At 41.8% G+C, this 15,870-nt stretch overlaps 1 protein-coding gene across 1 annotated transcript; it reads left to right on the top strand.

Annotated features, from left to right (window-relative positions):
* Window positions 1-2,523: 2,523 nt before the first annotated feature.
* KICS2 (KICSTOR subunit 2) lies at window positions 2,524-12,171 on the top strand. Its single transcript, XM_088454627.1, has 3 exons — window positions 2,524-3,113; window positions 5,445-5,733; window positions 9,417-12,171. Exons 1-3 carry the CDS (start codon window positions 2,768-2,770, stop codon window positions 10,225-10,227), a joined length of 1,446 nt encoding a protein of 481 aa, XP_088310753.1. The 5' UTR covers window positions 2,524-2,767; the 3' UTR covers window positions 10,228-12,171.
* Window positions 12,172-15,870: the final 3,699 nt, after the last annotated feature.

The following is a 15,870-nucleotide window of genomic DNA, read 5'->3' as shown; positions in this document are numbered from 1 at the left end:
TTAAGTCTGAGTCCTGGCTAAATTGAACTAGTTGTCAGTGACACAGACAGTGTTTGAAGCCTTGAGGTACTGTAGTGTCAGTGGTAATATCACTTAAAATTGAATATATGTACTTTAATATTTTTTACCCCATTTTTTTTGTTTACATCTTCTGTTCTTTATTTAAAACCTCTATAACCATGTAAATATAACAACTTTACCATGGCCCTCAATACACCCTTCCAACACACACCAGTGGTAAATAAAGTCAGCTACAGTGTTCACACTGACATACTATAACGTGTCTTTTTACCCCCATATGACTGTAAAAGAGAAAAGGAATCCAGGTCTCTCAGTATGTACTCTGCCAGTCAGATTACAGTTACAGGGGCGTATTCTGAATTGGATGCAAGTATCCATCAGTTTGCTCACTGTTTTTCAGTCTGCAGCCATCATCATTATGGGGCCCGGCACACGTTTTTTGGGGTGCCCCATCGCTCCCTATTTAGTCATCGGCTCATCCCCCTTGTGTCAATCTCCAGCCTCATCCTGGCCTGTGCCTTTTCCTCGTCCATGTCTCTCCAGCCTCATCCTGGCCTGTGCCTTTTCCTTGTCCATGTCTCTCCAGCCTCATCCTGGCCTGTGCCTCATCCATGTCTCTCCAGCCTCATCCTGCCCTGTGTCTCATCCTCGTCCATGTCTCTCCAGCCTCATCCTGGCCTGTGTCTCATCCTCGTCCATGTCTCTCCAGCCTCAACCTCGCCTGTGTCTCATCCTCGTCCATGTCTCTCCAGCCTCATCCTGGCCTGTGTCTCATCCTCATCCATGTCTCTCCAGCCTCATCCTGGCCTGTGTCTCATCCTCATCCATGTCTCTCCAGCCTCATCCTGCCCTGTGTCTCATCCTCGTCCATGTCTCTCCAGCCTCATCCTGGCCTGTGTCTCATCCATGTCTCTCCAGCCTCATCCTGCCCTGTGTCTCATCCTCGTTCATGTCTCTCCAGCCTCATCCTGGCCTGTGTCTCATCCTCGTCCATGTCTCTCCAGCCTCATCCCGGCCTGTGTCTCATCCTCGTCCATGTCTCTCCAGCCTCAACCTCGCCTGTGTCTTGCTAGCCTTTTCCCCGTCCATGTCTCTTCAGCCTCACCCATGTCTCTCCAGCACATCCCCCTGTGCCTCCCCAGCCCATGCTTTCACCACCATTTGCCTGCATGCATTTTTTAAATCAATTTATGTATGCTATTCTTTCTAATTGCTAGGTTGTGGGGATATAAAGTTGTGTATTTTCTTTTGGCCTAGGGGTGCCATGAAAAAAATAAGGAGACCCTATAGGTGCCGTGAAGAAAAATATTTGGAAACTACTGTCCTAGTGTATGTGTTTCTGTACATGTGATGAGGAACATATAAGCGCCACTAGGGAAGGGACTGCTGTGAATGACTAGTATATTCTCTGTAACAGAATGTGTGCAATATATATAAATGTCAATACATATTGTGCGTAACGAATTGATAAGCAGGAGTTGTACATTCCAGTGTGCTATCTATTCACAGGATGCATATAGATAACCTGATCAGTGTACGTAATCATGATACAATGGTAATGTATTCAAAGTTTTTTAATTCAAAACATAAGATAGGCACTAATATATGTATTACCTGTAAATCTCATACCCAAACTGCAGCACTGTTTGCTGTATTTACTATTCCCTGTTTTATAAAATGTACTTCCACCCCACTGTATGATATATATCGGTGTGCTATACATCCACTGAAGTGCATCCTCCATGGGCAGGATATACTTCATGTGGATCTATTCACAAAGGGTATATCATACTGCCACACATGTCAGTTTTCCCATATATTCCTTGGGTCCTTGTATGGTTTATCACCCACATTGCAACCTTCGTAGTGCGCCCACCATGGCTGCCTCACCTGGTACACTCTTGGATGGGATGAAATATACGTGGACCTGAACATTATGTTGGGACCCTACTCCTAGCATCAGGATGCTGCAACCACCCATTTTGTGTCATCTCTTCTAGGCGTAACCTATTCCACCCAGGGTAATCCTATGTAAGTGCGCCCAAGATGGCTGACTCATTTGGTACCTTTGTGGGTGGAATATATAACCCATGGAAGTTATTTCCCAAAATGTCTGCACCAACCGTGCAATATGCTTATTGTGCTCTCTAGGTTTTGGTTGATTTTAATTATCTCGGTGCGGTTTTCTATTTCCTGCAACACCAAATCCTTGTACAATGTAATATGTTTTCTGATGTCTGTAAAGCGACTTTGAGGCCTATGGGAGAAAAGCGCTATATAAATAAAATTATTATATGTGAATACAGCCTAAGGGCAGCAGTAATATTGGGGGATGACATCTGTGAGATGTGGTGGAGGCGGTGTAGCACCCCCAATGGCTTTAAAAGTTGCCTCTCGTGGTTACAGCGAGCTGCGCTGTGCGCCTGGTTATAGAGGACGAGGGATACACAGCTACGCGGCTGCAGACTGCTGCTGGCACAATCATCCCAGGATTCCACTCTCACGTCAGACATATATGAGGATCCGACTCTAGTTACACCGGGTACAATAACACGCAATGATGAGTGACTGTATGTTATCAATAAAGCTATATCCAGAGAGAAAGAAACCAGCAAGTGACGTCAAGCAGAGCGTCGCGCTTCCGGCGCAGTCACGTGTGTGAGGTAAACAGTCCGGTGTGCGGCGACGTGTTCCCTGCTGCCCGGAGTGCCCGGCTCTCCCAGCCTGCGCCGCGGCGGCTCCATGCATGGTGGTGCCCCAGGAAGCGGGTGATGCTCCTCCGGCTGCTCTGGGTCTAGTGCTGGAGGAGGGGGAGGATGATGATGACGACGAGGAGCCACTGCTGCTGATGACAACCTCGGTGATGATCCCGTTTACGCCCCCGGCAGTGAGTACGGAGCAGAACGTGCTGCAGACTTTCTTCTCCCACCTCGGGCACTTCTCCTATGACAAAGCCAAGGACCACGTAGAGCGAGAGAAAGAAGCCAACAAGAATGCCGGGGCGTCATGGTCCTCCATGCTGGCGGCGCTGGCTCACCTGGCTGCGGCGGAGAAGGCGTACCACAGCATGAGCTTCCTCGGGCAGAAGCCAGGTAACCTCTAACCCCGAGCGGGGTTCTTACCTCTAACGATTAATCTAACCTATACACCGTTGTGTATTCATCTAATGCTGGGTGTACAGAGCGACGGCACGATACATCACGTCGTCTGTAGACCCTGCACGATGCAGTGGATGACGGCATAATGTGTAGTTCGATGCTGAATTTAGCAGTATTGTGGTGGTCATCGCACCGTCCCATCTGCTGTGCAATGGATCGCGTAGTGTGTACCCAACTTTAAGGCCCCCATACACGGCACACATTTTTGCACGATATGGCTGTTTTCGATGGATCGTAATGACCAATCTTATAAAAAGTGGTGTTTTCATACTCGATTATGATGCACGTCCCCGGCATCGTGTATCGTCATCCTAGATCAAATGGTTTTGCAGATAGATTTCGACTGATCGTGTATGATGTGACATACATCGGTCGCACTTTTGCTGATGTACGATGTCCCTGGCCACTCCCCTCCTCCATTGGTGGAGGGGATGCATCGTGTGGTTATTTGCTGCATACAATATATCTTAAACGAGTTGCTATCATTTAAGATAAATCTGATCGTATGGTCGTTTGCACAATCGTTCCTTTTCTTTACACAAATCGTACAGAATGTCAAGGGAAGAATTTTCAAGGGAAATCTTATGCAAGATCGGATCTTATACAAATTGCACCGTGTATGGGGGCCTTTACACTTGGCAGATACCAATCACCCCAGCTGCCTCACATGCTCTGCTAGGCGACCTTACGCAGCCTCATATGCTCTGCATTACACTAAAGCTTGGTACACACTAGGACGATGTCAGCCCCGATAAGTCGTTTCCGGCCAAATCGGAGCGATCGTCCAGTGTGTACAGACTATCTGCGCACTCCCACAGTCACGTGATGATATCCGGCCGCCCGTGTTGCACGGCCAACTGGACGATATCGCATGCAGCACCATTGCAGGTAATAAAAGACGGAACGAGGGATCCTTCCGTCATTCATTACATCGCTCAATGCATACCCGCCATACAATATGTTGGCCTGTCAGGCCGACATATTGTCCTGCTACACATCGCTACATGTGGACCCAGTTTGACAACCATCTCTCTTCTCTCATGCTCTGCTATGCATTCTATTGGCTGTCACTTCTTTGTATGCAGCTTTTAATGGCCTAGCAGCACCCTCCACTGTTTTTATTCATGGTGGAAAGTTTATTTTATAATAATCTAGGTCTGACTATTATAAGTGCATGTCCAAGGCCTTAAGCACTGGCAGCGGCTTTTTTATTTGGGTGATACTGACATATATTCACAAGTGTATATTTTGTGTACCCCAACTCCACATTACTCAACAGTCTTTGTTGTTAAAACCAATGTTATTTTAATGGTTCCAATAATTTATCTCCTTTTCTGGTTTTTTGGAGTAACTCTATAGATTAAATATCCTAATCATAGTAATAAGAAAATAAACTGCAGAATTGTGGTGAATTGATAATAAACAAACTTGCACTAGAAGATTGTGACCAAGGGCTGCTGGGAGATGTAGTTCTCCCAGTGCCGGGGGGGTCACACACACACACACACACACACACGCTCACTCATACACACTTACAAACACTCAGATACTCGCCCTGCTGCAGAAGACCCGGCTCCCGACGTTGGATGCAGAAGACACCACTTCGGAATGTGAGTAATTAAGGACTAATTAAGCTAATTGGAAACTCAGTCCTCAGGGGGGATGGTGATGCCAGGATCCCAGAACAAGTCACGTTGATTTTTCTGATAATTAACGATTTTTAGAAAAATCAGACTTTCTCTGGAGGTGCGAGAAAAAAGGATGCGGTTATTTCTATAGAAATCTCTGTGTCCCATTTTCAGTCCCCTAATTGAATAGTAAACCCCCACGTCTGCGGTAAAAACCCAGTACCGGTTTATTTCCTGTCCGCAATTGAATTCCCCCATTAAAGTTTAGATTAAAAGTGCAATATTTAATTAAATTGAATGTATTGTTACACAGCCTCATATCCCCTGTAACTTAGTAAAATAAAGGAATTCTTGGGGTCTCCTAGTTTCCAAGATCCAGCTTACTGAACAATGTGTTCTCACAGATGTGTTTGGGTAGCAAATCTTGATTGTGTCCTAAACATAATTCTCCATCTTTGTGCCCATAGGTTGCAATGTTCGGTATGCCTGATCTTTATAGCCATGTGCATGCCAATCTTGGTACCATGGTGTAATACAATTACTACAGCTGCTATGTAATATCATTTAGTTATTTTGTCATCAAATTATCTTTTCAAGCCAGTGGATTTTATGCTGGTGTCTGTTTTTTCTTTTGCAGGCGGCCAGTCGTTCTTTGGCAGGAAAGATTCCATCAGGACAAATTACACCTCGCTGTACAATGAACTCAAGAAAGTTGTAACTACAGGTAGAAATGCAATTGGCGGGACTGCCCCTCATTTGGAAGAACTGCTTTCACATCTCTCGGAGCAGCTGTGCTTTTTTGTCCAAGCTCGCATGGAGATTGCAGATTTCTATGAAAAAATGTACACACTGAGCAGCCAAAAATTCACAAACTCTGAAGAGCTGGTTAATATCTTGGAAGCCATTTTAAAAAAGTACAACTCCAGGTGAGGGCCCCATCCCAGATGCCAGATTGTGTAAATTATGTAGGTGTTAGAACATATGTTATTTTATTCTGTAAATTATTGAATAATTATGTATATTAGGCTTAGGTAAATATCTGATCCATGCACCATATCCTCCATTATATCCCACATTCTGATTTTGTTTTAACACCTTCTGAAACAAGAGATGATGAAAGCAAAACAAAGTGTAGTGTAGGAAAATATTGTTGAAATTAGGGTTGAAAAAGTGTTCCTATATGTATCTCAGAGCTAATGTACAGTTTATAGATTTAAATCTATGAAGATTATTGAGAAAAAGTTTGAACTAAAAATAAAGCAAATATATTTTTATGGTGTATTAAATTCTAAAAGGCTCCCCACCAATAAGTCAGATATACTTTTTCTTTTTTTATTGACATCAATATATTAAATTAAATGGGAGAACTGCTGTTTCCACATGTGTGGGGCTTCTGCAGTTCCTACAAAATGTAGCGCTGTTTTCCCTAAATAGCCATCCACTGATGACCATATAAATCATACTGCTGGTTTGGTCACTGCTATGCAATTCATACAGCAGTTGCCATATTTGCACTAAGGGCTTGTTCACACACGTGCTGGGGAAAGTAATGTGCATTAGAGATGCATTAAGTGATATCTTTTGATGTTTCACTATTCACAATGCAACCTATCACACAGGTGGCACGCATAATAGATTGTACTGTGTACTAACATTTGCAAATGCAATGGTGGCAACACACACAGAAGAAATATTCTTCCTATTTTTCAATTCAGTTGCTAAAAAAAAAAGTTTAAATCAATGTTTATTTTATTAAATGTCTAATAAAGTACAAATATTTACAATACCAATAAAGTAACAGAATAACATTTTGTATGTTGTAGGTTTAATTCATTTTATGGTAGTAGCGATTGTAAAAATCTGTGAATTGTTTGTTTGTCTTTTTACAGCAGTTTTCAATTTTCTTTTATATAATGCCCATACATTGAAGTTGACTATACATTTAGTTGACTACTGGAGGGAGTGTAAAGTTTTTCCTTTAAGTATTTCATATTTGTAGAAGTTTCCAGCCTCTCTCACATATCCGTTCTACACTCACTGTGGGGCGTTAGCTTCTAGGATACTCTCATATCTGATTGAATCCTTCTTTCTTCATCCTACACAGCATGTCTTCTTCCCTCTGTCTATTACATTCCCCATTGCATAATAGATAACCATTTTTGCTTATTGTTTTGCATGGTTTTCTTAATCAGTAAAGGATGTTTGGGAAGAGGTCATAGATGAGCAATTTCTCCCATGTAGATCACAGCTGTATAACACTGTACATTGGGCAGTAAGTAAAAATAAACCGGTAATTATGCCACAAAGAAATAAAAGCAGGCAAATAGTATCTTACACAAAACTTTTACCCAACATATTACAACCCCATACGATATAATAGCAGTGAAGCGGGTACCCGAAGGAGTCATTTAGGCACCCGCAATACAAAACCAGGGGGATGATGGGTACCAGTGTGATGACTAAGTTCAGCTCTAAAAAAAAAAAATAGTAGCAGTGTAATGCATTAATACTCCAGCATTTAACAATGGGCCAAGTCGCTCTGATGTCGACCTGACTACATAAGGCAGTTATGTAACAAACAAAGATCCGATCTACATGAACAAACTAAATAAAAAACATACACTAGCAAGTATCCTCCAAACATGGACAAAATGTAACATAAAACAACCACCCCTCAGTTTCCCCCAACTGTATACCAAACCCTTAACTTGTGGCACACTTGGATCCCCGAACAACATAGCCTCCCCCCTCCAACCAAAGAAAATGAGGGCAACTATACACGTGTACCCTAATGTCATGGAGCAACTAGCCCAGGATCTAAGGGGCGACGAGGAGATTTCCAAGTGTAATAGTAAAAAGTATCCCAACCAAATAGAAAATGCAAACAAATACCAAACCGAGAACAGGAGAATAGAATTACAGATTAAATCCTGGAGGTAATGAAATACTAGAGGATGAAGAAGAGATAAATACAGGTGATATCAGTAATCAAAATAATTTAAAAACAGACCGATAATAAAGCATTAACATAACAGACATAATCATAAACAAGTAATAACTCAGGCACGTTGAAGTCATTTAAGAAGGAACATCCCAGTCTGAGGCCCTCAGGCCACAGCCTCCTGTGAAAGTTGAAGAACCCCCAACTACACCCCCAAAAACCATTCGTAGATGAATAGGAAACTGAGGAGGAGAGTGGTCTATGATGCAGACATTTCTGTACTTCTGTGTTCTGACATCTGTCACCCTCCGAGATTCCAAGGAGGTCAGCCGAATACTGGTAAAGCATTACAGGCAGCAAGGGAGGAAATACAAATCTCAGTTTCAGTAAACCGAGCCCATGTAAATCACATCCTGATGTTTAAGAGACAAGTCCGCATGCAGTGCCTCCAACTGATCCACTACCCTCCATCCCAAGGCAATAATGGTTTGAAGGAGTCTAACTATGAAGCAAAACTCCAGAGGGTAGCACTGAACAGGAGAATACAGGCTGCAAGGGCGTGGCGAGTACAGTACCTTTTTATCTCCTAAGAGGTCCAGGAGATCCCAACAGGACCAGAGTCACAGAGGTAGGCGGAGGACACACTAGTCCCAGTTCCAGCAGCAGGAAATGCACAGGAACAGAGACTTTGGTTATATTTACTAAAGTGAGAGTCTTTGCCATGGGCAACATCTCCACTTCCAATCAATCAGATTCTATTTAACTAGCTCCTTCTAGAAGATAATAGCTAGAATCTGGTTGCTATGGGCAGCTCTCAAGATGTTTGGGAGGTCCATTCAGCAAGGCTGTACCACAGATGTCCAGGGGAGAAGCAGCCAGAGACCCCAGGAGTCTGCCCAGCAGCAGAACCCACTGATCGCTGGGCAGAACATCACCATCCAGTGGCAAGATGGCAGGCCAGCGTCGGCAACATGGGGGGGGAGGGAGAGAGACACACAGGAGATGAGCCAGCGAACAGCTCTAGGGCAGCAGGAGAGGACCCGGGATCTTGTTAAGACACTCCTCTCTTTTTAGTGATCTGTTTGGTGTGTGTATTGTAGGTTTGACCATTTTCTGTCCACTTCTGTCATACATTTGATTTACTTTTCCAGCATTTTTATTACCTTCAAAAGTTAAATTTAACTTCTTCCTCTTTAACAATGTTATGGACAGTGATTTCAAATTTTTCAAAAGAGATCTTCGACTTTGTACCATGTATTCATAATTTCTTTCTTTTCCTATAAACATTCATTAAAACTACAGTTTGATAGGGGAGTCGACATTTTAGCACACATCTCAGTATATTCAATTACATTGTTACTGAAAATTAAGTTTGACTAATGTTCTAGTTAAGAGGGAATAATTCATACAGTTCTGTAACTGTTTTAGAATAATAATAAAAAAGACCAGGTTTATTACTGTAAAAAGAAAATCGCTTATTGCACTGGCTGACATTTTACCAGTGTAGTCGTGATTAATGCCATGATTAATTCTATTACTTGATAAACAGAATAGGAACATTAATGTGGCAGTCTAGTTGTGAGGTTTTGTTTATTTAAATTAAGTATATTTACATTTGTGCATGTGGATAGTTTGAATTGTTTTACATTTCACTTTTTTGTTTTGTAGGTTTCACCATCCTATCCTGTCTCCTCTAGAAAATGGCTTCCAGCTTGAAGTGGATGTTCTTGCCCATCTTTTAAAGGCCCAGTGCCTGATCTTTGAATGGAAGTTTCTGCTGTCCCTTGTAAATTTGCACAATGCTCACACTAAGCTGCAGACTTGGGGTCAGATATTTGAGAAACAAAAAGAGACCAAGAAACACTTATTTGGAGGGCAGTCACAAAAGGCCGTGCAGCCTCCACATCTCTTCTTATGGCTCATGAAATTCAAAAATATCCTCCTTGCCAAGTTCAGCTTTTACTTCCACGAAGCTTTAAGTCGGCAGACCTCCGAGATGAAGACCCTCACTGCTAAGACTAATCCTGATTACTTTGGAAAAATCTCCAGCTTCATTAGAAAATATGACGCCATCAATGTGTCCTTAATATTCGATAACCGGGGTTCAGAAAGCTTTCAGGGTCATGGATACCACCATCCAGATTCTTACAGAGAAGCCCCTAAAGGAGTGGACCAGTACCCTGCAATAGTGTCACTACCTAGTGACAGACCCGTTATGCACTGGCCCAATGTCATTTTGATAATGACTGAAAAGAGTGCAGACCTCAACACCTTAGAGAAAGTTGTTCACTTCTACGATGACAAAGTCCAGAGAACCTATTTTCTGACACGCCCTGAGCCTCATTTTACTATTGTGCTGATTTTTGAGTCCAAAAAGTCAGAGCGAGACTCCCACTTCATATCCTTTCTCAATGAGCTTTCTCATTCTCTCAAGAGTTCAAGAGTATTTGCAAGTTTAAAGCCAGGCTCAAAGGGATAAAAGGTATAAGGAAAACTACAGGGAATGGCCAAGTATACTATACTTTGTCTATTCTAAAGTAAATTATACCCTAAACATAAAAATCTAATGGCTAAATACTGTATTAGACTGCATTGTGGATGTTGACAAATTACATGTGAGGTAATTTGTTTAATAAATTTAGTCTATTGGAGGGATGTAATAGGCTCTGGTTTTGCGGTTATTTTGCCTGACACTTTTTTAATATGACAATATTAAAGGCTTTTGCATTTCCGTTCTCAAAAAGTCAGCAATTATACAAAAGCGCAGCCTCTTACATCCCCCCCCCCCCCCTTTCAGCAGGAGAAGTGCTATTATCCCCTATACTAGTGATGGGCAATAAGCTGCCTGCCAGATGTTGTAGAACTACACCTCCCAGCATGCCCTGCAACCGTTGTGCTATTTGGTCATGCTAAAACTTGCAATGAATGCTGGGATTTGTAGTTCAACGACAGCTGGAGGGCCGCTTGTTGCCCACCCCATACTGTTGTAGTAGGTTCCTAAGCTCAGCAGAGCTGTGAAATGCAACATTTCGTTTAAGAAAAAAAAAAAAAGATATCTGGTAGTGTTACGATCACTTCCATAATTCTGCATTATGATATTGAAGTGATTTAGTATTTCATGCGTGTACTACCATCTTGTGTAATGTCTGTATTGTCCCGTGAGCATGGGAATGGTTTTGATTGCTCATGGAATTGTCACATTTAATCTGTGTTATTCACACACAAAAAATATCATTAAATTTTCTGCTATTGTGGGAAAATCGCAGTGACTTGGTTGCAGTGGTTTAACCAAAATGTTTTCACTCTGTGAAAGCTGTTCATGTCTGAATCTCGGCAGTCCTTGATCAGTGACTGATATTTTACGGTGTTGCTAGTTTCCACTTTATGGGGCATTGCAAAGTCGTATTGCATTTTGATATTTAAATTCCATTGCCTTCACGAAGACCACAAGTTGGCATGTGGTGTAGGTGTTGAACATTCTGCACTATTGGTATCCCATAATCATCTTTGTTGTGAGCCTATACAATTTGTTATTTTTTCACTTTGTTGAAAGAGATGCAATAGTACATTGATTTTTATAGCTTGTGCTGCTATTGCAGTACAGGGGACTCCTTAACCCAGAGTTTCCCAAACTCTGCCATTGCTGTCCAGGTTTAAAGGATATCCATGATTGAGCCCAGACGGTTATCAAATTGACTGAGGTCAAAGGCGTCCCTCCCTACGGAGACATGACAAAAAGGGGGCATGGCCTTGCTGGCCGAACCCCGTTCTTATTACTCGGGGGTGTTGGTGTACCGGAGGTGCGGACTGCCCTGTGTGCAGTGCCAACTCCCTCACTGTGTCAGGAGCTGAATGCTGAACTTAACGCTACAGTGCAACACCCGGCTTCTGTCACTGAGGGGGTGTCGGCACCTTGGTGTGACCCTTCGGTGTGTGTGACACCCAGGTGCGGCCTGCTCCCCCCCCTTGTGACGCCACTGACTGAGGTACTAATTATGTCACCTGCTTATCTTTAAAATCTGGACTGTAATGGCAGAGTTTGGGAGACTGCTTAACCCTTTAGCTTCTGTTATTATTTTTCCCAACATTTGCTAGAACATGTCAGTGAATGTTGAGTTTTGGCCTTAGATTGTTTTTTTAATAAAGTGGGAGTTTTTCAACAGATACAAATATATTTTTCCATGTTGGACTGAAAGCAATTGAAACATTACAATTCAAATATTGCCAAGTATTAAAATGTTTTCTGGATCTTAAGTTTTTTTTACAGTTTCCTAATGATCTTGTTAAAAAAAATATATATATATTGCTGCAATATGTTGAACATCCTGTTTTTGGTAAGATGGGAATACATTACAACTGCACTAATGGATGGGTGTTTAAAGTACAATATGCTGCTGAATTAAAACCAAACTGCACATCTTTACTCCTGGCTTTGTTTTTAAGAATACTGTACTTGGTATTAAGTCTGCTTACAAGCATGAACAATCCTTGAATAATTTGGGCCTCATTTACACTGCTGTTGATTGTGTTGTGTTAGCATTTCTCATGCTGTGCTGCAAAATGTCTGAAAATGAAATCCATTGTTTCCAATGAGCCTGGTCCTGATTCCATACAGGACATAGATGGGCATCCCTCACACAATTCCTTGGCATGTGCAGAACGGGTCCTGCGAGAGTGCAAGCAGATTCCCTATGTCTCTGCCTTATTGACAGGCAGAGGTGTATGGGGGACGGGGACATTTTCTGGGAGGGATGAGGCCAGAGTCTGCGGCCATGGATGTATACTTCCTAGCCTCGCAAACTGGCCACCCTGTGTAAGCTGAGGCTTACTCAACTGGCTGGGGCAGCACAACATCGCGACCGATGGTGATCCCAGGCTGTGACCTCGGTCGCAGCGCTGGGATCACAGATGCTGACGGGGTGTCTCCTGCAGAATTTGAGTTTTAGCAGGACAGAATTGTAAAGCCTCTGGTGTGCAGCTTTGCAATTCCATCCACTGCTGAATCAGGCCCCCCATACGCACTTGCTATCTTACTCCCATTTGGGTTCCCTGAGGTTTTGCAAACCCTTCCTGGTGTATTGAGTGACCACCACTGACTTCCCCAACATGAGTAATGGACACCATACATCAGCGACTGATTGGCGCGATTCTGCGATCCCCAGATGCTTGGTCGGAGAATCGGTGAAATCCAACATGGTTTTTCACAGATTTGCAGATCACAATCAAAATATGATCGTGATTTGCAAATTTGTGAAATTTAACATGTATAATTTCACCGATCCTCCGACGGATCGGAGAACATCGATGGCCGCCGTTTGGTGTTGCTGAACGGCATTTCCAATCCCATCACAGGATCGGACAATACGTCCCCTGGTGTATGGGGGGCCTTAACACCGGTGTATGTCCAGTTATGGTTTGGATGAAGTGTGCCTGGGATTTAATTTGCATTTCAAAACGCAAATCGAAACACCAGTGGTTTTCCACCTTTATAATAATGCATTATGTACAAAAGGTAGTGAGAGATTAATATGAATTTACTAAATCTATTTTAAAGAATATGACCACTCCATTATTTTTTTTATTTTTTTTTTATTGAAGCAAAAACACCATACATCAGTTTGGCAAGACATGACTGTAAACGTTTTTAGCACAGAAAAGAAAAGCAGTGTATACAGTGTCAAACAGTATACAATAAACATATTCCAGGGCATGTCCATGGGCCTATACATTATACAAGGTTTATCCAAGCATAGACTGAAATATAAACATATATAAAAAACACAAATAAAATTTAAAAAAAAGGGAGGAGGGGAAGTAGATAAATAATAACTTAAATAAGAGAGAGAGAATGTCTGGCACTCACCTGCCAGGCAACACGATGGGAGGATCACCCAAAAGAATTCTAGTTTCAAACCACTGAGTCAGACGCATGCTATGATAAATCTGGGTTTGTGTTGAAGTTGGCAAAGTTGCAATAAAACTTTCCCAAGTGTCAAAGAAGCAGCCTTTTTTTCTTTTTCAAACATCGTTTCAACCCAGTTCATTCGGAAAATAAAGGTTAGCTTCTCCCTATACAATTGAAAATTAATAGGGGTTGGGTGTATCCAATTCTGTAAGACTGCCTTTTTAGCTGCGGCACCTAAAGGGAGTAATAGTTTCCTGGATACCCAGGACGGCCCTCTCCGGAGTAAATGGTACAAAATTGTCCAAGAGGTCCTCGCCGTACCCGCCTCCAGAAACCTTGAACTACCAGACACACCCACAGACAATGGTAAAGATCAGCCTACTCCCTGGCAAATGTGGGAATCGGATAAACCCATTCTATATAGTCTGTGGGGGTACAAATAGATCGTGTGTGTGTATATATATATATATATATATATGGACAAAGGCGCCTCCTGATGCAAACAAGTGCAAATGCCACCAAAGTGCATAAAGGCAACTTAAAAGTGAACCCGTACCATATGGATAAATTAATTGGGCTTATCTCAAAGTATTTTAGGTCCACACAAAGTCATCCACACAATGAATATTTCTCATGGATTTAATAGAACTCCAAAAAAATACATACAAGAAAAAACAAACCTAGTGCAGATGGTTTTTGCAAATAATTATTAGCACATAAGAATAGAAGGTTGCTCGTACAATAATTTAGAGAAAATAATAGCTTATCTCAAGAAGATTAGATCAGCAGATACACCCAACGCGATTCGTCCGGATAGAGTAATGTCTTATCTCATGGACTTCCTCAGGTGAATTCACTTTATATTCTCGTTGTATACATTGTTTTCAGCGCTAATTGGGGGGTATGTATATATATATATATATATATATATATATATATATATACACACACACTCACACACACACACACACACACGTGTGTGTGTGTGTGTGACCTCAGTAGTCCTCTTACTAAATCATTAGTGGAAAGAGTTGGAAATTGTGTCAGCCATTGGCGTATCCTCTGGCTGACCAGGTCATGATCTAGGTCCTCACTTCTATAGTCTATAATAGCTTGATATGGCGTTAACGTGTGGGTATTGGTCCAGAAAGGCGTTGATCTGATTGATTACGCCGAAAATACCCGTATCACCGAAGCTATGTAATGTTGTGCCTGAAAATAAGCCAGGGGATAAGCCTGCAGAGTCTCAAACTTGGCAGTTGCCTTGAGGTATGTCAGGGGTTGCTGTGCATCAAAGTCAAGCAGGTGACTTATACTATGAACCCCCACATACACCGTAAAAGGATAATGACCACTCAATTTTTTTATATTATTGTTTTGTGAATTTGTATTCACCGCTTGATAATACAAGAAATTGTATTTGTGTCTATGAATGAAAGCTGACATTATTGGATGAATGACCCAGGGTATTCATTTGATTGGAATGTACGTACAAAAAAAAAAACATTGTATTTCTTCCAGGGTGACTAACTTGGTTATTGCCTCCACATTTGCTGCATGTTCCTCTGGCTCAACAGACGGAATTTAGATAACGCTGGTAAGAGGTAAGAAATGTATTTCAGTTTGTGGAGCCACTGCCTAAAGGAAGATGTGATTCAGTGGTAAATTTACTGTTTAATACAAATTTACAATACTAACTTATAGCCAATAAAACATGCTCACTTGATAATTTGTTAGAACATATTGACATGCATGAGGTTACCAGTAATCCCCTTTTAAAATAAATCATAACTGGAAGGTGTTTCAGCTGGAGGTAATTTACTAACTGACAAATAGAGGAGCACCTATCAGATCCTGCACAAGTGCACCTGATTGTCCTCTATGCACACTATAGGGCGCACAGCCAACGTTCCTGTGTATCAGAGCTCCTGCTTCTTCAGGATTGTAAGTCAGGTTTGCAATGTGCATGGTGAAACCATAAATGCCCTCAATTTTCTTTGAAATTACTGATCCATTTACCTCATTTGTAAAATAAAATCATGAGTAGCTTACATTTTAAATGTTTTTTTATCATATTGTAATAACCCTAAAAATTCTGCTTTCTCATGTAATGTCTGTAGAGTTCTATTGAAAGTATAGGCTGAGGCCTGATTCCTAAAACTGCTGTCTGATCACAATTTGACACTTTAATGAATAACAGACTATTTTCATCACCCA

Source organism: Taudactylus pleione, unplaced genomic scaffold (assembly GCF_031769625.1).
Source record: "Taudactylus pleione unplaced genomic scaffold, aTauple2 ptg000040l, whole genome shotgun sequence".
Lineage (NCBI taxonomy): Eukaryota > Metazoa > Chordata > Amphibia > Anura > Myobatrachidae > Taudactylus > Taudactylus pleione.
Note: the sequence above shows the minus strand (reverse complement) of the source record. Positions and strands in the feature narration are given on the sequence as shown.